General features: G+C 44.0%; 3 protein-coding genes and 1 pseudogene across 3 annotated transcripts; 2 read left to right on the top strand and 2 right to left on the bottom strand.

Moving 5' to 3' along the window:
- Window positions 1–629: 629 nt before the first annotated feature.
- On the bottom strand, window positions 630–2,417 carry LOC117855036 (uncharacterized). The gene has a single exon (XM_034737310.2). The coding sequence runs from the start codon at window positions 2,319–2,321 to the stop codon at window positions 1,035–1,037; it is 1,287 nt and encodes a 428-aa protein (XP_034593201.1). The 5' UTR covers window positions 2,322–2,417; the 3' UTR covers window positions 630–1,034.
- A 1,650-nt stretch (window positions 2,418–4,067) lies between these two features.
- LOC140222865 (uncharacterized) lies at window positions 4,068–5,135 on the top strand (annotated as a pseudogene).
- Window positions 5,136–14,158: 9,023 nt separating this feature from the next.
- LOC117854925 (uncharacterized) lies at window positions 14,159–15,745 on the bottom strand. The gene has a single exon (XM_034737185.2). The coding sequence runs from the start codon at window positions 15,707–15,709 to the stop codon at window positions 14,432–14,434; it is 1,278 nt and encodes a 425-aa protein (XP_034593076.1). The 5' UTR covers window positions 15,710–15,745; the 3' UTR covers window positions 14,159–14,431.
- Window positions 15,746–20,100: 4,355 nt separating this feature from the next.
- Window positions 20,101–22,491, top strand: LOC117856385 (protein ANTAGONIST OF LIKE HETEROCHROMATIN PROTEIN 1-like). The gene is made up of 6 exons (XM_034738763.2): window positions 20,101–20,228; window positions 20,388–20,430; window positions 20,515–20,553; window positions 21,135–21,644; window positions 21,726–21,951; window positions 22,043–22,491. The coding sequence occupies exons 1-6, from the start codon at window positions 20,101–20,103 to the stop codon at window positions 22,489–22,491; spliced, it is 1,395 nt and encodes a 464-aa protein (XP_034594654.2).
- Window positions 22,492–22,843: the final 352 nt, after the last annotated feature.

Raw genomic sequence — 22,843 nt, 5'->3', positions numbered from 1 at the left:
ACAGGCCTAGCATGAAGTGAGGTGTTGCACTGACTAGGTGCCACAAAGCAGTGAGCTGCGAGGCGCAAGTGAGAGGAAACCACCTAAACAGGCCTAGCATGAAGTGAGGTGTTGCACTGCCTAGGCACCACTTTTTTTTTTTAAACGTGTGTTCTTCAGCCGATCAATTTCCCAGTATCAAAATGGAGAACCTGTCAGAAAATTTCCCACAATACATGAAACTATCAAGCTAGTCCCTTTACTTTAGCACATACAACTAATGCTACCTTTAGCTTTAGAGGAACAGTTTTGATCCTAACTTTTGTAGGATAAATCCTTCAAGATTTGACAATATATATATATATATATATATATATATATATATATATATATATATATATATCACATTTCCTACAGGTGTAGCAGATAAAAACGGTCAATGCTGATAAGGCTTTTATAACCTAAGATATTATGTATATCAAGTGTTTTCAGTTCATGTACAACACAAAGTTAACCATCTGTGTGTGTACATCTACCTCCATAGGTGTAGCCACTCTACCATCATATATACCTAACAGGTAGCAGTAGTCTTAAGATGACAGTATTCCATACCAAACAGGTAGCAGTAATCTTAGGATGACAATATCAAATTGGAGAAGCCTAAGTAACAGGTAGCAGTAATCTTAAGATTTAATGTTGCAACAAAGATACATAGCCACTGTTCTCTTTGGATAAAGGATCTTACAGACAGACAACAAAAGAGACTCCTAATAATAGTGTAACCCAACAGCTAGCTATGATGGGCATACAGAATAAAATAAAGTCCAGAATCATCAGATCAGCACTGAAAAAGAGCTCACTAATGGTAAAACAATAACCAGTGCAAAACAGCAAAGCATAGGATAACTGACTAGCGAGTGGTGACTGAATCTTCGGCATCATGGATTACGGTTTGATTTGTCAGCATGATGCATCTGCATTTGGGTATGTTAGTTTCCTTGCAAACAACAACCAGTGCTTGGTTTCGCTGGCTTCTCCATTTCTTATTCCTTGTATCACATCTGATGGCCAGTTATTGCATTCTGTGTAGCATCTTCAAGAGCGAAACTCCCATAGTTACCAACTAAAGAAGGAGGCCATGTCATAACATAGGGGTAAACACCAGCGTCATACGTCCTCTGAAACAGCTTTTCCAATTCCATTGTTTGCAAGCAGAAGGACAAGAACCAACTAGGAGTCTGGGTATCATCTGATTTCTCTGATGTTGCCAAGTATGCAAAGCCATCCCTGACTGCTACAACTTGCAGCTCATCATAGACACTGATTAGTTCGCCGAGGACCTGATCAAGCTGGGTATCTAAACGGGCAGCCCATTGCAGGTCCCACCTCTCAATGATGCCATTCTCTGTTCTGCGCAATAACAAACCAACACAGAAATCAATAGCATAGACAATACAGCGTGCACCACTACTTGTTTCACCAACCACAAAGCTGCAATGCTCATTCTTCAGGAGCTGAGGAAGCTCATCGACAGAAAACTCCATTGTGACTGTATTAAGTGTGATCATATACTTGCGATTCTTGTAAACCCAGTACAAGAACCCCTTTGATTGCATGCTGCTATCCAGAAGCCAAAATTTCTTACGGCTTGAACTCGCGGGGACATTGACCCACGGCAGAATCGACCACTCATTGGTGTCGGAGGAGAAGAATGTAGCCCGTACCCTGGACTCATCATGTGCAAGAAGCACCACTCGAAACGACAAGGGGTCTTCGTCGGAGCAGAGCAAGCAGGCATTATAACACACGACGGGGTAGCCGCGGTGACCTTGGAGGGTGTCCTCATGGGCAAGATCAAAGAACCGCTCGCTTCGCCGTGCCAAGGGATTCAATACCGCCATTATCTCCTCTTCGTCGTTCCTGAGGAGGATGTATCCGCCGCGGCAGTCGAGGATGTCCCAGCCGTGGGGACCGCCGGGGCGCTCCTGGAGTGAGGTGAGGAAGAAGTCGCCGCCGCGTACGGCGGCGGCCAGATCCCTGTCGGAACGGCGGGCAGGGACGAAGGAGGGGAAGGCAGGGACGGCAGGGGCTTGGCCGACGCTGGGGGTCTCGAAGAAGAGGCCGAGGAGGGGCGCCCGGTGGATGTCGCGAAAGTGGCGGCGGAAGGCGGGGGAGGAGGCCACCGCGCGGCGCCACGCGCGGCAGGTGAGGGCAGCGCGGATGAGCGCCGCGAGGGACGGGAGGCGGAGGAAGATGTCGAGCAGGAGGTCCTCACCGAGGGAGTGGATGGTGGAGGGGGTCCTGGCCGGCGGCGGCTGGCTTGGATCAGTGACGGAGGTCATTGCGGCCGGCGGCAGGGGCGGTGGCGGCTGCGGGTAGGTGACGGATCCTGACCTCACCGGTAGTGTCTACGAGAAGGAATGGGCCGAGCGGGGGAGACGGGGGCTGAACTTCACGTTGGCGGATGCTAATTAGGATGACTAAATATGAACTGATTATAAATCTAATAGCAGAACCACTGGGCTAAATCATGAGACGAATCTATTGAGCCTAATTAATCCATCATTAGCGAATGGTTACTGTAGCACCACATTGTCAAGTTATGGACTAATTAGGTTAATAGATTCGTCTCGCGATTTAGCCTATGGGTTGTGTAATTAGTTTTGTAATTAGTCTAGGTTTAATACTCCTAATTAGTGTCCAAACATTCGATGTAACGGGACTAAACTTTAGCCCCCTCCTCCCAAACACCCCTATATGTGTCACGCCCTAGGCCTAATAAGGAGGTGTTTGGAAGATAGGGCTAAACTTTAGCCCTATCACATCGGATGTTCGGATGCTAATTAGGACGACTAAATATGAGCTAATTACAAAACTAATAGCAGAACCCGTAAGCTAAATCACGAGACAAATCTATTAAGACTAATTAATCCATCATTAGCGAATGGTTACTGTAGCACCACATTGTCAAATCATGGACTAATTAGGCTTAATAGATCCATCTCGCGATTTAGCCTATGGGTTGTGCAATTAGTTTTATAAGTAACCAATGTTTAATACTCCTAATTAGTGTCAAACATCCGATATGACGGGGGCTAAATTTTAACCCTTGTGTGCCAAACACCCCCTAAGATGAGATGATATGTGAACCTCCAGGCCCATTTAGCACATGATTCGATGGGCTCAGTTTTTTAAAAAGGCGCCTTAACATTTTCACCAAAGCAAAGCGCCAAAACCCCCTCTGCGATCCAGCCACCGCTGGCGCCACGCCGAAAATCAAAGATTTCCAAATAGGCCAGGCTCGTTGGGCGGCCCAAGGCCCGACACTAAAAAGCACGGCATGAGCACAGGCTCGGCACGAAGTGAATAGTGCCAGGACTGGCCCGGCATAATGATGGTGCCAAGCCTGGGTTGCCTCCCCGGCACGCTGGGCCAGCACGAGCCCAGCATGATTTTTAGGCCGGTCCGATGTGATCCGATCTAACTACCATATAAATACAAAACCCTAACTTATCCTTTCAATTTTCCCCATTTGGCCGTCCACCCATCCCCAAGATCCTAGCCTCCCAGGGTCCTCCCACCTCCCTCCCGGGTCCTCCCACCTTCCTCCCGACCTTCCTGCTTGGGGACGGGAGCCACCATGCCTACCGCAGGGGGCCAGCTGCGCGGGGGCCAGCCTCCGCCGCCCGAGGCCGCCAAGGGGGGCTAGCCGCCGCCGCCGCCAGGGGCCGACGCGGGGGGCTGGTCGCCGCCGCCAGGGGGCCGACGCACGGCGGCAGCTGCCGCCACCGGGGGGCGACTGTCTGCGGGAGGCCGGCCGTCGCCGCCCTCCAGGGGCAACTGGAGTCGGCCGCCGCTGCCAGTGCCGGGCTGGGCACTAGCACGGCATGGCCCGTCGTGTTAGTGGGCTAGCCCGGCCTGATAAAAAGGTCGTCAGGTCGGGCCTGGGCCACCTCCTCGGCACGCAGTGCCAGCCCAGCCCGGCATGAAAACCCTTCGGGCCTATTAGTGCCGGGCCAGGATGGGTTAGTGCCGGGCTAGGGCCGGGCGGCCCATTTGGAAAACTATACCGAAAACAAATCTAATCTCACCGCCGCCGCTTCCGCGCCCTCCACCCATCGCCTCTCCTCGGATTATTCTTCGAGGTCCCCGGCCCTGCACAGATCCCGAACGTCCCTGCCTTCGCCCCCACCCGCCCCCGCGACCGGGACCTGGCTGCCGCCGTCCGCGGTGGCGACTTCTTCCTCACCTCCCTCCAGGATGGCCCCGGTGAAATCCCCTGCTGGGACGTCCTCGACTGCTCCCGCGGCTACGTCCTCCTGCTGAATTGGGATGACGAAATACTGGTGGTGATGAACCCCTTGACGCGCCGCAGAGAAAATGCCTTTGATCACTCTCCTCAAGATGTCTTTGATGGGTCCTTTGGCCCCACCGTCCAGCTTCACCTCGCTTGCTGTCTCGGCCGAGGATCCCACATCATTCGTCGTTGTGTTTCTTATGCATGAGGAGAGTGGAAAAATCACCCGTGGGTGGAGGTCCCTGCCCCTGTGAGGTCAGATGATGATAACCGTTGGGTTCAGAATGCAGTTGGTGTGATGCAAAGCTAATGGGTTCATGTACTGGGTCTGAGGACCAGATGCATTTATTAGTTTCACTTGACACCGTCACGATGAAATTCTCTGTCATTGAGCTCCCACTGTCTGAGGAACTCTAGCTTTGATGTCGGTGAGACAAAGCAAGGTGCAACTTGCATTGTTTGTTCAGATCAATTGAATATTGGTGTATTGATGCATATAAGGGATGACGATGGTGGTGACAGATGGTTACTGGACCGGTTAGTCCCCTTGGGCAGTGAGCTTGCACGAGTCCTCCGTTGTGGATTGGATGACGACAGGGTGCTGAACAATTTGGTGGACAACCCTGATGAGCTGTTTGTTTTGGCAGTTCAGGATGGCTACGTGTACTTGGCTACATCATTGATGCATCATGACCCCCGAAGTCCATGCTGGTTATTCCTGTCCCTATTTTTGGAAACGATGAAGCTGGAAAGACTATTTCGGAGGACATTTGACAATATTGTTCATCCCTATATTATGGAGTGGCCGCCTTGTTTAGTTGGTAACTATGGGAAGTTTGCACTTGAAGATGCTCTCTGATATGCGTTACCAGGTATCACTTTATCCGTTAATATTTAACCACTTCAACGTTTCTCAGTATTGGTGTAAGAGTTCTGAAACTGGTATGTTCCTTACGCTTGTTCTTACTTTAGGTGCTGGGATGTGGCATCATTAGCCTCTTTTGTGGTGTCTCTTAAGAACCTTCTGCTCAAGACAAAGTGGTGTTTCCTCTTCATTCCAACAGTATTCATATATGTAATCTTGGGCATGTTAATTATCATGTTTTTGCTTCCTCAAATGAAATGATTACGTATTAGTACATGGTAACTATGAAAGATGGCAATACAACATCACATAAATTTGCTTTCATGAATCATTAACCAGATTTAGTCAAGTAAATGCCTGCAATTATCTTTAGAAGCCTACTAAGTAATTACATGGAGAAAAGGGAACTAGTCATCTTCCATCCGTTATGCAGCCATGACTTAATAAGCTGGAAAATGCACGCTCCACACTAGCTGTGGTAATTGGAAGGGTAACAAAGCAAATGGATCAATCTATCAATCAATTTGTACTCTCTGGTGTCCTATCTCAACCAAGCTTCGGTAAGGTTGTGGTCCTTTTCAATTCTGGGCAGCTGGAAGCATCCACCAAGATTCAATTGAGGCTCAACCCAGTCTACCTTTTTGAATAAAATCAGCTGGAAAGCACTTCTCCACCTGTTTCCATATTTCAACAGATGCAAATCCATTTTCGGGAACTACTGTGTGACATTTATGGATGACCCATTAACTTCTCATTGAACTTGAAATTTAATTCAGTTAGTTCAGTATGAGTGTTGCTCGAAATATTCCACCTGGAAGTAATGCTCGTTTGTAACCATCGCGCAAAATGTATGTTTACACCGTGTTTGGAACAGCTATGCTGTGGTCCAAACAAAACTCGTACACCTTGTTGAAAAGATTTTCCCAACTACAATCTGATCACATTTGCTCAAGAACAACTTTTGAAGATTCTACTAGACGGACATCACCACCAAGAATTTCATCGATTGTCTGAAATTTAGCGAAGAATCCCAACTAAGACATGGTGTTTCAGGAAATTTATACATTATCAACTTCTCATCTGATTCTAATTTTGCTCCAGAGCTCAAAGTATTTAACTTTGACTGTCAATAGCAAAAAAACTTTATAAAGATTGACAACGTAAAATATATAGGTAGTCTGTAGCATAAGGCATGCGCTCTTATGGTCAGCATTTTTTTCCATAGTATGGATGTTGTCTGTTGTTTGCGGTCTATACTTTCCATGTGTAGCATTGGATAGCATATAGATCATTTGTGGTCTAAACTCTCCACATGTCATCATTCAATCATTGGGTGCATATAGGCTATTTACAAACAACTCACACAATATGGAATCGTATCATCGATAGCAGCTCATCAAGTGTGCGTCATACCACACACTAACAATGTCCATGGTGCATTTTTGGCCCAAGTTTCTACTATACACTCCCAAGTACCCAGTCCACCTCCTTTGGAATGAACATGTACTTAATCTTCATGAATTACTTCTTGTTGACCATCATATGTCTTTTAGGTTGATTGATTCATAAGCTCTATCATCAAGACCTAACTCTTGTATGTTCATTAAATATGGGGTTAATATATTGATTATCGCATTGCCTTTAACCACCAATACTCGAATTAGGGGGTTCATTTGCTTACGTTTTTGCCACAGATCCTACACGGCTCAGATAGCTTTCTATCGCTAATCCATTCCCTCTCTACGATCATGTATCCAAATTTTAATGGTTTCCATGCAAGCAAGTCACTCCATGCCGCTCATGTGTCCCAATGCACGGTATTGTTCATTTAGTGTCTACCTTCAAATTTTCATACATCATATATTCAATATACTCCTAACATTTCTTTTTTGTTAGTTGTTTTAGCACTCATTATATAGGTTATGGAGCATTAGTTATCAGCAAACGACAAGCAAAAAAGAGTATGCTAACCTTGCTATTCTGTTGCAAGCATGAACCTGCATGCTCCCTTAATTCCTTTGCATGTAGTAGACTGGCAAGCAGTAACTGAGGTGACGGCAGAATGGGGAAGGGAGAATGATTGTTTTGGATACCTTAAACACCTAGCAGAACGAAATTTCTTTTCAATATTAACCCGCCCAACAAAAAGGAATGGAGGGAGTAGTTAGGAAAGAAAAGTAGAAGGCTCATTTAGTGTGAACCTTCAAATACTATAAGTTATTAGCAAGTTACAATTTAAAACTAAAACTTACTAGTAATATGTAATATGTTATGTGTCAGCCGTGTACCAAAAAAATCTGGTGGTAGTAGTTAACAGAGCTGGCATCTCTAGTGATTTCAGTGTTTTTTATTTGGCTTACAATTTTTTTAATGTTTTTAAAGTTACCATTGAATATAAACTAAGACACATTTAGTAATTGAAGTTTGTATGGAGGATTTTACATTCCCCGTTCCTGTACAAATAGCCGCCCCTAATAGGTTACTACTGTTGTTCCTGTACAAATAGCCGCCCCTAATAGGTTACTACTGTTGTTCCTGTACAAATAGCCGCCCCTAATAGGTTACTACCGTTACAGGTTGTTCTTGAAATATATCATGAAAGATTTTTTTAGTTGGTGAATGGGTTTTCAACATTCCAAAACAAATGGCTGCATTACAGTGGCCTAGGTAATATAGATGGTCAGATGGGCCAGACCCACTGAGCAGCTCCCTCATGTGCGTCACCCCTCCAGCCTCATTCCTCCCCAAACATCGCGCCGCCAGCCACTGCTTCTCACCCTAATGTCGCGTCGATGTCGCCAGCCACCCTCACTCCTCCCCAGGTGCCGCCCCTTCTTCCTCTTCTCAGTCGTGATGGCATGGAAATGCGTTGGCCGCCGCCGTGGGGGGCCACGACCGGGAGCCGGCCGGCCGCCACTAGTAGTGCTAGTGCTGGCCCGGCACTAGCACGATGGGCCTGCCGTGCCAGCGTGCCGACCCGACACGATAAAAAGATCATAATGCTGGGTCTGGGCCAGCAGTTCAGCATGCAGTGCCGGTTCAGCCCGGCACGGATAAGTTATCAGATCTGATAGTGCCGGGCCTAGTCGGGTCGGGCCAAATCATGCTAGTGCCGGATGGCTCATCTGGCCATCTATACTAAGTAAACTGGAATTAGCCCATGCTCTGTTTTCTATGCTTTAAATTGGCTTAGTGACAGCCCCCTCCATCTGCCAACCCACCCGCTTCAACACCCACACATTAAAGGGATTACTGCGTAAATGTTTTACCAGTTGTTACTTTATTCTACAGTTTAGCTGGTCTAAATTAAAAACTTATACAGTTCAATCCAGGGCTGTCAGCTTATGGTTTGGCTAACCTCGGATTCGGTATGTGAAAAAAAAATCTTCAAAGATTTTGTATTACTGAACATTTACACCTAAGCACTAATTTTATAAATGATTGATACTCACCTTTTGTCGCATCCTAGACACTCAGCTACAAAAGCCCAATGGGGTGGTTCCTAACTTAACACAAGTTCTATTGTGTGTAGTTTGCCTCGTCATTTTTTTTCCTATGCGGGACATCTCGTAACTACTTTCCCCTAAGGTCCCTCGGTTCCTCCGGTGGTTTCCCCACCTCTAACCTTGATAGAGATGAGCTCATCAAATTCCCCACAACTAGAATCCATGTGCACGAATAGTCATAGGGTGATCCAACATCGTAGTTACACCATGCCACACCGAGAGGAACTTCGTCAACTTGGTGCTGTTGCTCCCACCTTCCCGCCCAACGTATGAACGTGAACTTGCCGTGTTTCATAATGCAACAATATCCTTTTGCATAACAATTTATCTGTCATTTCTTTTTTCAGCCATCATTAGATGTTCAGAGGTGCCCCCCTTGGGCTGTGGATACTAGAAATAGGATCCCTCCTATGATACCACAGATGTATGCCATGGACAGAAAGGAACGCATCGGAAGTGTTACACCAATTGCAGGCTTTGCAGGTGTTGATGATTATCCCAAATTGGTACCAAACCATCAGGCTGTGCCGAAACATGCATCAAGCAGCACCAATGTTGGCTATCACCATCAGGTGACTATCCATAAATCCCAAACCATCCATATCTCCAATTTCTCACAACATTTAGTATATTTTACAATACATAACCATATTGTAAAATTACAAATGCATGCATTTTTTTTGTTCCTTCAAGACTGTAAAGAGGAAAGTTATGATGACGGAGCTACCACTAGGATCACCCACCAGTGTTGTTGTTGAGTCAACAACAAATGATTTCTTTGTTTTTGCTAAGAACTGAGTCAACAACAAATGATTGTTTGGTCGAGAAGATTTAGATATACTCCTCAAATATGTTAAAAGATTTACCTTTCTATTGGTTAGACCAGCTATATATACCTTTTCTCTATCAATCAATGTTAGGAATTATATGCTTGGTTCCGTAGCATTATCAACTGGAATATAAAAATTAAACAATTGGTAAGAGGTAAAATCATCCTATACAATAGCTTTTGAAAAAACTTACAAAAAGAATTATAGAATTCTATGAGTATGTTTCTCTTCTTTGGTCTATAAGATATTTTATGCTTTTCAAATTACCTTCTGTTTTGTTATAGGATGTATTTAGATTTCATAATATTTGAAATAATGCAGAAGGAGCAGACACACAGTGCAAAGAAGGCCTTGACACCATTGCTTGTCAATGAAGAAGACGCTAATGAAGCTGTGGAGAGAATGGCAAGGGAGATTCAGTTCTTTCCTCAGCATGTGTCTGACGAGCTATTTGGCAATGAGTCTGAATTTTCTGTGTATGAGAGGTCATCCTCATATACAGGTGGATTTGATGCAGCTCTGGACCTATCGCTAAATCTCTCGTCTAGTGGTGAATCTAGCATGGCAATGGATCTGTCGTTGAAGCTCCGCCACAACCCATGCGCATAAGTGCTCCATGTTCTTGTTGTTTTGCTCAATGGACTTCTATGTTGGTTTGTGTTCCTGCTGCAAACCAAAGTCCATCAAATAATGTTTGGGTTTTAGAGTATTTGAACTTGTTTGATTTTGTAAGGTTGCATGTCCCAATGTCGTATCATACAATGTTTATGTTATTTTTCAGTTACCCATCAAAGCAATACGAGTTTCTCGATTTCTTCTTTTTGGCGTTTTAGCTTTGCCAATCTTGATTCTTGAACTAAGAACTTGAGTATTTATTACATGCAAAAGACATGTAAAAAACAAAATATATCAAACTACATCCCTCACGCTTTGCTATGTGAATTGCATATCAGTGTTAAACCAAAATGCTGTTTTCTTTCAGTTTTGCTAGGTAGAACGTGAATTCTTTTTGAAAAGAATATGCTGAAGAGATCAATCCTGTTAACAAGTACTCCGTAACATATACTTAGGTTCTATCCCCAGTACAAACTAAAGGCATACATCACTCATGCACATCTCCACACACCCTCCCCATCCCCACAGCCTTGGGTAGTTGGGTGAGTCTGCAGATAAAACTATTTCACACAATATTTGGTGATTACAATGTCAGCACTCAGTGTTCGTTCGAAATAATCTGTGATCACACAACAAGTTCCAGGTCAACCCAATTGTGGACTTGGCCCAAGCAATGTCTGGAAGCAGATTCCGTTGCTACCACCTAGTGTCTTACACCCCGTTTGCTTCCACTGAATTATTTTTAGCACCCGTCACATCGAATGTTTAGATACTAATTAGGAGTATTAAACGTAGACTATTTACAAAACCCATTACATAAGTGGAGGCTAAACGGCGAGACGAATCTATTAAGCCTAATTAGTCCATGATTTGACAATGTGTTGCTACAGTAAACATTTGCTAACGATGGATTAATTAGGCTTAATAGATTCATCTCGCCGTTTAGCCTCCACTTATGTAATGGGTTTTGTAAATAGTCTACGTTTAATACTCCTAATTAGTATCTAAACATTCGATGTGACACGTGCTAAAAATAAGTCAGTGGAAGCAAACGCCCCCTTAGTGTTTTTTAGGCTTCAACATGTCATCTTGTCATCTACATCACATCAATAGACTTGAATTTGAAAACTTGAAGGTGATACAATGACATGACTGCCACCCGTGTGGTTGCTTGCTAAGGGTAACCACAATATATGAAAAAGGTAGCCTTAAGCTAATCATTGCTCTGAAAAAGGTAGCATTAAACATTGTGGGGATGCACCTAAAGGGAAAAAGGTTTAAGGTGCACCTCAAGATTACGATTCACCGTAAGGAGAAAAGAATTAATTTCTTCTCTCTCCTTTCCCTCCCATCCTTTCTCTTTCCTAGCATGTTTAAATATTGGGCCGAGAGATTGACGGATGGGGAGTTAAAATGCAGGATTTTTTATCTTGTGTGGGGCCCATCTTGCGGTCCAATTTAGACCATAGCATTGTGCGCATGGCTTTGTGCGCATGGCTGTAACAAGATCAACTGTTTATGGACCCACTCTTAAGATTATGGTGGATCACATACATTGAGCATGCCCTAACTGTATGTCGTCCTGGTGGTGAGAAGGCCACTGGAGTGGACTATCGCAATATAGACCGTATATCCCAACTTCTGCATCTAAATGGAACACTGCTCAGACAGAAGCATGTCTCTTCATGGACGACTGTTGAATTGTTAACGCAAGACATTTCCCTTTCTGCAATTGCACCATAATGATTGGTGATAATCGACTACAGTCATCAGAGGGATGTCCTTTCTTGTCGTGGATGTATAGTCAGCACCCAGAAACAAAATGTATCGAATGGATAGCAGTAACAGTATAAATCAGACTCACGCCACATCCCTTTTGTATCTCTTTCTTCCAGGAGGGGTACACAAAAAAGAATATGTGCTTATAATGCCTTTTGGCAGTCCATTTCCAGTGTTGACCTAGCAAGACTGAAGGTTAGCAATTTCTACATATATACCTGCACAATGAAGTTGCAAAAGAGTGAAGTAAAAGATCAACACTGGAACAAAACATCCTGCCCATTAATTGTGAACTTGTGAGTTTAGAGCAAGAAAGGGAGGCAAGCTGAAAGATTGCCCAGAAATCACAAGGCAAAAAGGATCTCTCACCGGGGCATTGCCCAAAGGAGCAAAGCAGTTCACCTCAGAAGATGTAATCTGAACCTCGACGCAACGCTTACAGTTTCGATGCTGGCACACTGGCAATGGTTTTGGACAATGTCTTTACCGGGATCGGTGAATCTAGCTTGAAGGCACTGAGAAAGTGTTAGTTATTACCAGGTCGGTTAAAGACTAAAGTAACTGACCATGTAATTAACATGCCTGACGCATGGAGCCTAGTCGTCCGATGAATAAGTTTTTACAAAGATTAAACAACTGTTCGATGAGATTGTGACTTAGTTTACCAGAGTACAGGTAGTGTTTGCACATTGGAATTGTTAGTCAATCATGAAATAAAACGTCAAAAATCCAGGAATAAACACTAGGAAGCGACGTAGAAATACAATAAACTCCATTTAGTTTGGACAACATTGGGGGTGAAGGAAAAAATTTAAACCTGATAACCTCCATGGAATCGGATTACACAAGACTCAAGTGATTTTAGAGGCTTCCATAACTACGAAATGCAATACGAATATAGAAGGCTATGTATGATTATTAGCATGATGAAATTAAGTAATATTCACAGCAGAGTTGTATACATCCATTCTCTCGGGAGCGGTGGATTAGTTCCTAGAGGGAAAGCCGGGTAGTAGCTACTATCCGTCAATTCAATCAAAGCAAGGGCACCCACTGATACCTAATCGATAACGAAGCTGAATTGATTTTTTCGGTCCAATTTCATCCATTTTTGTTGAGGCAATTCTGACTTGTTCATCGGGAAGATGGGAAAGGGAGAAGCAGAGCTCGAAGAAAATGAGCCGTGCAAGGAGGATCTTATAGATAGACCACAAAAGACGCTTGAAATATCATAACCCAACACCTACAAATGACTTGGTACTGAAAAATAAGAAACATAATCATTTAACCAGTACTGAAAAATGCTAACAACAACCAAAGAAAAGATCAAATTAGAGAAGTCACTAATGATTGAATCTTTAACTTTGTGGAATTTGATTTGTATTCTTAAGTATGATGCAGCTTTGAATGGCATTGCCATCAAGAAATATTGATGATTCACTAAACAACAGCAAATAGAAGGATGGACTTATTGTCTTCTCCACTTCTCTGTCTGCATAATATTTCATGGCCTATGTATTTCGCGTGCCATCTTCGAATGCAAAACTACCATAGTTATCAACTAGTGAAAGTGGCCATGACATAACATAGGGCTGCACACAACATTCATACGGCCTCTGAAACATCTTCTCCAGTTTCATTGTTTCCAAGGAGAAGACCCAACTCGGGGTCGTGTCATGATTGTACATCAGTGATGCTGTCAAGTATGCAAAGCCATCCCTGACTGCCACAACCTGAACTTGACTGTACTTGTTCTTTAGTTGTCCGAGGACCCCATCAAGTTGCGTGTCTATAGAAGTGATCTTGTCTCCCAACCACTTCTTGACATCATCATCTATTCTTTGCAAGGATAGACAAACTCTAAACTTAAAAGCATAGACAACACATGGTGTGCCATTGATAGTTTCACCAACAACAAAGCTGCATTCCCGATCCTTCACGTTCACCCGTAGAGGGAGCTCAGCGACATAGAAATCCATTGTCGCCGTGTCCAGCGTGAGCATATCCATGAAACATATCATATAGAGAGGATGCCAGACTAGCCATCCATGAAACATATCATATAGAGAGGATGCAGCCACTCCATCAATTTTTTTACTTTGAAAGGCTAACATTAATTTTTTTATGAGCGAAATCAATCAACAAAGAAAAGGCAAGTGTGCTTATTCCTACTCATTGTTTTTCTTGGATCAAAGGTAAATAGTCCCTATTCTCATCAGAGCATTAGAGCAAGGATCTCACAAAAAAGACTCCTAAAACCATACAAGACCCAAAAAGAAAGACTCAGTAGCGAACATAAGAAATACTGTAGAATAAAGTTCAGAATCATCACACCGATACTGAAAACTGGTTACTGAACATAAATAACAAATTCAAAAGATCAACTTGTAGGATTGACTGGTGACAGAATCTTCAGCGTCACGGAATTGGATGTAATTCTTCAGCATGATGCAGCCTCAGAAGAATGTAGTTATCATGGCATTTCAGCATGCTGATTTTTTCAATAACAGCAAATAGGACGTTGGGTTTTACTAGCCTCTCCTAGTCATGCATATGCACTTCATGTACCATCTTCAGGTGCAAACCTCCCATAGTTACCAACTAAAGAAGGCGGCCATGGCATAACATAGGGGTGCACCGAACTATCATACGTCCTCTGAAACAGCTTCTCCAATATCATTGTTTCCAAGCAGAGGGACAAGAACCAACTAGGAGTCCCAGAATCATTTAAACTTTCTGTTGTTGCCAAGTACGCAAAGCCATCCCTTACTGCCACAACCTCCACCTCATTGTAGTTCTCCATTACTTCGCCAAGGACCCGACCAAGCTGTGTCTCCAAGAGTTCGGCCCTGTCCAGCACCCACCTATCAACGCCATCACTCTCTGTTCTGCGAAACAGGACACCAACTGTGAAGTTAATAGCATAGACAATACAGGCTTCACCATTCTTCATTTCACCCACAACGAAGGTGCAGTGTCGATTCTGCAGGAAAATAGGGAGCTCATTGACAGAGAAATCCACTGTTGCCGTGTCCAGTGTGACCATATATTTGCGATTTTTCGAAACCCAGTACAAGAATCCATTGGCCTGCATGTTGCTGTTCAGAATCCACCGTTCGCCACGGCCGCGCCGTGGCCTCGCCGGGATATGCACCCACCGGCGAACGGACCACTCGCCGGTCTCCGAGCTGAAGACAGTAGCCCGCACCCTGGACTTGTCATGGGCAATAATGATCACGCGGAACGACGTGGGGTCTTCGTCGGAGCAGAGCAAGCAGGCCCTGTGTACGATGCCGCAGGCGCGATGACCTTCAAGAGTGTCCTTGTGGCCAAAATCAAGGAACCTTTCGCTCCGTCGCACCAAGGGATTGACCACCGCCATTGTTTCCTGATCACCATTGGCGAGGAGGACGTACCCGCCGCGGCAGTCGTGGATGTCCCAGCCGTTGTGGACACCGGAGCGCTCCTGGAGGGAGGTGAGGAAGAAGTCGCCGCCACGGACGGCGGCGGCTTGGTCCCGGTCGGTGCCGCGGGTGGGGACGAAGGAGGGGAAGGCGGGGAGCTCAGGGTCTTGAACGGGGCCAGGAGGATTGAAGAGAAGGCCCAGGAGGGGCGCCGGGTGGAGCTGGCGGAAGCGGCGGTGGAAGGCCGGGGAGGAGGCCACCGCCCGGCGCCACCCGCGGCAGGTGAGGGCGGCGCGGACGAGCGTGGCGAGGCAGGGAAGGCGGAGGAAGATCTCGAGCAGGATGTCCTCGCCGAGGGCAGCGACGGTGGTGGTGCTGGATTCCTTACGGCGTTTCGCCGGCGGCGAATTGGTTGGAGATCTGTCTCTCGCCATTACGGCGGCGGGCGGCTGCGATGCAGAAGTGGCGATGTAGAGATATGTTATCTGCGAAAACGATACTGGGCCGGTGGGCCCGTAGCTCGCCAAGCCTAAACTAGATTGGCCCAGTACTGAAAATTTCTAACTAGTTACGATTCCAGAATGAATAGGATGGAATATGGATCCGCTAAAAAATGCATAAGATGGATTTATTAGAAATGGGTACAATTCAAAAAAAAACTACATATCAACCTATCATGCATTTACAAATGGGGCGATACGATTTCTCCGGTCAAAACAAGTCAAAATCACATACTGAAACCAAATGTCATATTATTGACCTAATCAACTATACAATCTTGACACAATAATCCTGATGACCAGTACAGATCCCACGTTTAAGGTTAGTTTTGAAACACATAGAAGACTACTTCTCATGGTCTCTCATGGCATCACCGTGAATAGTCGGTCACATTTCTGGACAATTCATGGCAAGAGGATGCCTGCAGATGGTGGAGTGGCCACATTGGTTCATCCTCTATATATGATAATTGATACGCACAAAAGCCAAACAATCATTGATTTGGGTTTATGATGAATGTCATGTGCTTCCCATGGCCCAACTGTCATAAATGTTTGTTTAGGGTATTCACTTTTGTCAACATGTTATAGAAAAACTTGATCCTATTAAATGTCAGTTATGTAGCATTATGAATGCGTGTTTGGAGGATGAATATTGTGTAATGCTGATGCACACTTCTTGTTTCTGGAAATGCTCCAATGCTCAATGCAGTAGTGTATGCTCCGTGCCTTTAATACCTGTCCCCATTGCAAGCAGGAGCCTAGTTCCTACACGTTTGTTTCTGTCTACAGGCGCGAATGGTTAGCTGAAAAATTTGGTTGGTGTGCGGGTGTGTGTGTGTTTGTAAGGGCTCTTCCTTTTTTTTTTCCTTCTTAATAATGATACAGCTCTCTCAAGAAAAAAAAACCTACACATGAACTGTTCTTGTAAATATTTGCAATGTTTACTCATGTACACATGTACACAGGTTTCCTTTTTTTTTTCTTGTAGCATCACTATCTTTGCTCAGTTGAATTGTCGTTTTCTTTTCAGGTCAATGCTATATCACCAGCTGATACCCCTGGGGATCAGCCACAGTGGACAACATCTTCCATTAGCAGGAACAGATGCATGAATTTTCTGATATTCCAGGTGGTGCTGGCTGGACATACAGGTTGCCTCCCTCTCCCTTCCGAAAATCCCCTCTGACCTGCTGATCTGCTGATCTCATTCAGACATTGAGTCTGGTTCTCAACCTTGGAGCCCAATTTCCGTGCTCAGATTACAGGCAAGTTCCGTGTGCTAATGCAATAGTTTGGTTATTTGGATGCATCGATACTTGAATTGGGATTACTTGTTTTATCTGATCTTAGTTTATCTTATTGAGACACCAGGAACTATAGCGGCTGTAAATTGTTTATTGCTAAGGTTATTCTAGTCATCAATTTAAAAAAATCAATCTAGTTATGGTTCTCATGTTTTATGCCATTCTAGTATATGTCCAAATAAAAAGCTTTTTTAGTGACATCTGATCCATGTTACTTTTTCCACAATGGAGATACCTTTTCGACAAGATTCTGCAGGACTCCGTTAACTGAATTGAATAGACTGGGAGATGGTACAGTGGATTTCGATCAGGGAGAAGCCTGATTCATTTAGAGTATGCTCACAATGCCGTTGACTAGTCTAATTCTGAATAATTTTTTGTGTTAAATTTGCCTGTTTCTGCCACAACTATATGGCTATATGTTGGAAAATTCTATGCGGATCTAAAAGAAAGGTGAAAATGATCAATAGTTCTATAAAATAGCCAACTATATACAGGATGCACAAGCATGACTTCCTTTTATTAACTTTCAATGGCAGTGACAATCTCTGTAAATGATCAATCAGCTGTTGCTGCTGCTCCGGAGAAGTCCATGCCAACATCGTGCCTCTGTCCACTCGCTGGCTTGCCGCCATCTAAGCCGCTGCCAATGAATCATGGAAACTTTATCTGTACAATCTCTCCGTCGCTGCTCTCATTTATTTTATATATTTGGATCTGCATGCATCAATTAGAGATGGCAACCAAAACCAGTAATGACTATCATTTAGGTGGTAGGAATACACATTTAATATTTTGTTTTTCTGATTCCGTTGCAGGCTACAAATGCCATTGTGTAAGAGGTCAGAAGCCAGCTGGAAGAACGACTCGAAGGGATAAGATTCAAGATTGTTCTTGAGAAAGATAGAGAATAAATTAGATTTGCTATTCAATTTGAATTCTTTGATTACATGGACTGGTTGGAAATATTCTAGTGCCACTACCTTGGAAGTTGGAACAATGGTTGCTCTATTTACTGGCCCGGCAACAAAAGATATGAATGAGTCACATACCATGTGTTTCTAGTATTAACTGATGCTGCTACCCATATCGTAGTCTTAGGTCCGGTTTGGTTCACCTGCTTATTTTTAGCACCCGTCACATCGAATGTTTAGATACTAATTAGAAGTATTAAACGTAGACTATTTATAAACCCATTACATAAGTGGAGGCTAAACGGCGATACAAATCTATTAAGCCTAATTAGTCCATGATTTGATAATGTATCAGTAAATATTTGCTAATGATGGATTAATTAGACTTAATAGATTCGTCGTTTAGCCTCCACTTATGTAATGAGTTTTGTAAATAGTCTACGTTTAATACTCCTAATTAGTATCTAAACATTCGATGTGACACGTGCTAAAAATAAGCAAAGGGAACCAAACGACCCCTTAATGATCCGACACACTTTGTTTACTCCCTTTACTGAAACTTAAATAATCAATTTTCAAGCCTCTGTACCATCACTGGACCTGTTCGCTTCAGCTTATAAGCCGGCTGAAAAGCTGAAACGGCTGATTTGTTGTGAGAGGAAACCACTGTTTGGTGGCTGATAAGTCAGTTGAATAAGCTGAAGTGAACAAACTGATTATCCTCAAATGGTAGAAATCTATTAATTAGCGCCATTAGGGAGATGTACGACCAACTCGCTACAAAGTCCAAAGAGTGAAATAGCAATGTGTCATTACTCGCCAAAAAAAAATGTCTCCGACTAAAATACCGAACATAGTTCATGTGTCATGTCAGATAATAAAGGTAAGAAAAATCACAAAATCCTCAAAAACACCGTACATGCGGAGGCCTACCACACGAGGACATCTAGCCCCTGCACTGCCCACGTTCGGCCCACCAGTCGCGTATGAAAAAAATCAGACGTGGGCAGAGCGCGAGGCTGCGGCCGGAGGCGTGTCGGAGGTGGCTCGGGTACCCAGGGTACCGAACCGTCCTTCACAATAGAGTGCTTTGATTGCAGCTAATTTGTTCAACCAGATAATATGGTCAATAAGGGCAACATGTATATACATGGAACGCCAGATACAGGGACACAAATCTCGCTAGAATACACTATATTTGTGATCAATATTCGTAAAAAAGGGATAAAACTGAAGAAGCTCGTCAGGCAACTTGTGGACCCTGTTTTCTGATTGAAAAGGTAATGCAGCATCTCAGCCCTCGTCTCTGCTGATTGAGCCTGCAAAAAACCGTAATTATAATAATGGAACAGGAAAAATAGGAGGAACAGATGAAACTAACATACTCTGGTTTATCACATCTCTAGTAGTCTTTATGGAGCCATGGCCTTCTCCATCAACTGAACTGAAGATTTAAACCATTTCTAAATCAATGCACACAGGTCCGAGCGTCTCACACCTGGGATATCTTTATTTAATGAAAAAAGCAAATGATCCCTGGGAATAAGCAAATATATCAACCTGAACAACCAAACCAACATATATATGATACTAGAATTGGTACAGACGCAAAAAAGTACTCGGTATATTTTGAGTTGTCAAATTATACCATCTCATAACATTATCTTCTTTACTAGTGTGAAGGCAACCAAAATAGAAGTCTTAACCTCCTTAGGCAGCGTATTAAGACAACCAACACTAATTTGTAAACTGAACTACAAATGACCTCAGCATGGTAACTGTTAAATCTTTACATAACTACTCCGTAAAGGATTCAGGCTCAGCTCGGCTTGTTGGAAATATGGCTCGGCTCGATGGGATGGTGTGGTACCTAAGGGCGCGTTTGCTTCCCCGCATATGGGTCGGCCTGGCTCTCGGGATGCACACGCTTCGCGATTGGTTGCCTGTATTCGCACCTGAGCCTGGCTCTGGGCGTGCAACACGACCCCCCGAGCCTGGCTGCCGGGAAACGAAAATGGAATCCGTTTCTTGGCGGCCTGGCTCGTGCGGGACGCGAGCGCGCTCTCGGTGCCCAGAAAAATGGCTCCGCGCGTGCAGGCGGGAGATGCGGGGGCGCGCGCGGGAAGCTAGGGTTACCGCCGCCCCTTTCGCGCCTTCCATCCGCGCTATATCTTCACCGCCGCCGCCCCTCCCCCCATTCTCTCCGTCGCACTCGCCCTCTGCCTCTCCGCTGTGAGATCTCCCGCTTCCTCGTGTCCTCGTCTTCGTGCTCTTCCAGATCTGACACGCAGCAGGTGATGCATCTTCACTTGTGCTCCAGATCCACGGTGTTTGAGGCTCGATGATATCGGTGGTTGACCTTTCGCTTCTCCCTCTGTTCATTTTCCGCAGATTTGAGGTTCGTTTCGTCGGGTTTTCGTGGCAAAGAGAGCAGGTAACCTGTAATCCGTCGCAGATCTGGTGTTGCTCCCTTTCTCGATCGGTTTTTTTGGGGTCCTAATGCTTTGAACATTTGTAGGGTCGGATCTGTGCTGGTGATTTCGTTGGAGGTAAAAAGGTAAGTTTTATCTTTTAGGGTTTCGGTCAGTTGTTGTTTCTCCCGATTGGATCTTGTTTGTTTTGGTAGTAATCCCTCTCCCTCATGTGCAGATCTGCCTTTATCTTGGCTTACCCGTTGAACTCTTGAAATCCCTCGGACTGTTTACTAAAGGAGCTAGCGGTAACGTTTTTTTCCAGTGAGCCTTTGTCATTAGCCGATGATGGTTGCTTACTTACTCTGGAAACTGAGCACATGTTCTTAGTCGATGATGAATGCTTATTTACTTTGAACAGTGAGCACATGTTCTTAGCCGATGATGAATGCTTATTTTCTTTCAACAGTGAGCACATGTTCTTAGCCGATGATGAATGCTTATTTATTTTCAGCAGTGAGCACATGTTCTTGGCCGATGATATTAAGTTATAAAAATGAAAACTGAGCACATGTCCTTATCCAATGATGCATTATTATTACACTGATTTACCTATATGTGAGCACTTGTGCATTAGGCGATGATGCAGTTTTTTTTCCTGACCCACTTGTTGAATGCTCAAAATGATTTGTTGTTTTGCTGAGACATGCTTTGCATTGTGTATTAGATGAACCCTGTCGACCAGAGACGCATGCTTGTGATAAAAGCTGCTGCTTTTGTGTCTGTCATCTATGCATACTTCATGAGTAGGCTGAGGGTGGCCTATAATTCACAGCCTCGGATTACATATGCCCCAATGAGTGCTATGGATGAGGAACGCCAAGCCAACCTGAATAAAATTTTTAATTGTAATGACATAGAATGTGTGAACATGTTGCGTATGCGTAGAGCTCCCTTTTTCAACTTGTGTAACCTGCTTAGGGATAGAAGCTTGCTAAGGGACACAATAAACAGTACTGTGGAGGAACAAGTAGCAATGTTTCTCCATGTTGTGGGACACAACCAGAGATTTAGAGTAATCCACCAAACATTTAGGAGATCCATGGAAACAGTAAGTAGGTATTTTAGAGAGGTCTTGTATGCTATTGGTGAGCTCAGGGGAGAGATGATAAGGCCACCATCAACTGAGACAGCAATTAAAATCAGAACAAGCCCAAGGTGGTATCCTTATTTTAAGGTAATTAAATGAATGTAAGGTTTACCTATACCTAACTGCAGTCCTGACCAAACTTTAATCACAAGTCTTGCTACAATGTAGGACTGTATTGGTGCAATAGATGGTACTCATGTTCATGCTAGAGTTCCAGCAAAGATATCTGCAGCATTCAGGGGTAGGAAGCACTATCCTACTCAAAATGTGCTTGCTGCAGTTGACTTTGATCTGAGGTTCACTTATGTGCTAGCTGGATGGGAGGGATCTGCACATGATGCACTCATTCTAGCTGATGCTCTAGAGAGGGATGATGGGTTAAGGGTTCCTCCAGGTACTTGTAACAGAAACTTTTAGACAAACCACAAATTGGGATTTCACATAACCACTACAACTGATTCTTGGCTACCTAATGAATTGTTTAGGTAAATTCTACCTAGTGGACGCTGGCTATGCATGTCGTCCTGGATTTATGCCCCCTTACCGAGCCACTAGATACCACTTGAAAGAATATGGTGGAAGAAATTATCCTACCAATAAGAAAGAGTTGTTCAACTTGAGGCATTCAAGCCTAAGGGTCACAGTTGAGAGGGCATTTGGGGCTTTAAAGAATCGATTTCGTATTCTAGACAACAAGCCCTACCACCCATTCAAGACACAAGTCAAATTAGTTCTTGCATGTTGTATTCTTCATAATTGGATAATTGGCCATGGTCAGTATGAGGTTATTCCTGATGAAGCAACATGGGAACCTAATTGTAGTACTACTGCACCTGCTGATGGTGGTCAGACAGATGACAATTTAGATTGGGGTACAAGAAGGAATGAAATAGCAAATGATATGTGGAACAATAGGGGCACCTCTCATGTGTAGAGCTTGCTGTTTGTGTGCAATGATCAACTGTTGTTCTGTTAGCTGAGCCAATGCACTTGTGCAATGATGATGTAATAATATGCTGTATGAACAACTAGACTGAGGCTATGGACATGTGCAATGATCATTTATTCCTCTACTTCTTTTACTTTCCCTGAGGCTAAGTACATGTGCTATGATCATTTATTCCTCTTCTTCTTTTACCTTCCTCTACTTCTTTTACCTTCCCTGAGGCTAAGTACATGTGCTATGATCATTTATTCCTCTTCTTCTTTTACCTTCCTCTACTTCTTTTATCTAGACTGAGGCTAAGTACATGTGCAATGATTATTTATTCCTCTATTTCTTTTAC

Source organism: Setaria viridis, chromosome 5 (assembly GCF_005286985.2).
Source record: "Setaria viridis chromosome 5, Setaria_viridis_v4.0, whole genome shotgun sequence".
NCBI lineage: Eukaryota > Viridiplantae > Streptophyta > Magnoliopsida > Poales > Poaceae > Setaria > Setaria viridis.
This window is presented reverse-complemented; position numbering and strand designations above follow the sequence as displayed.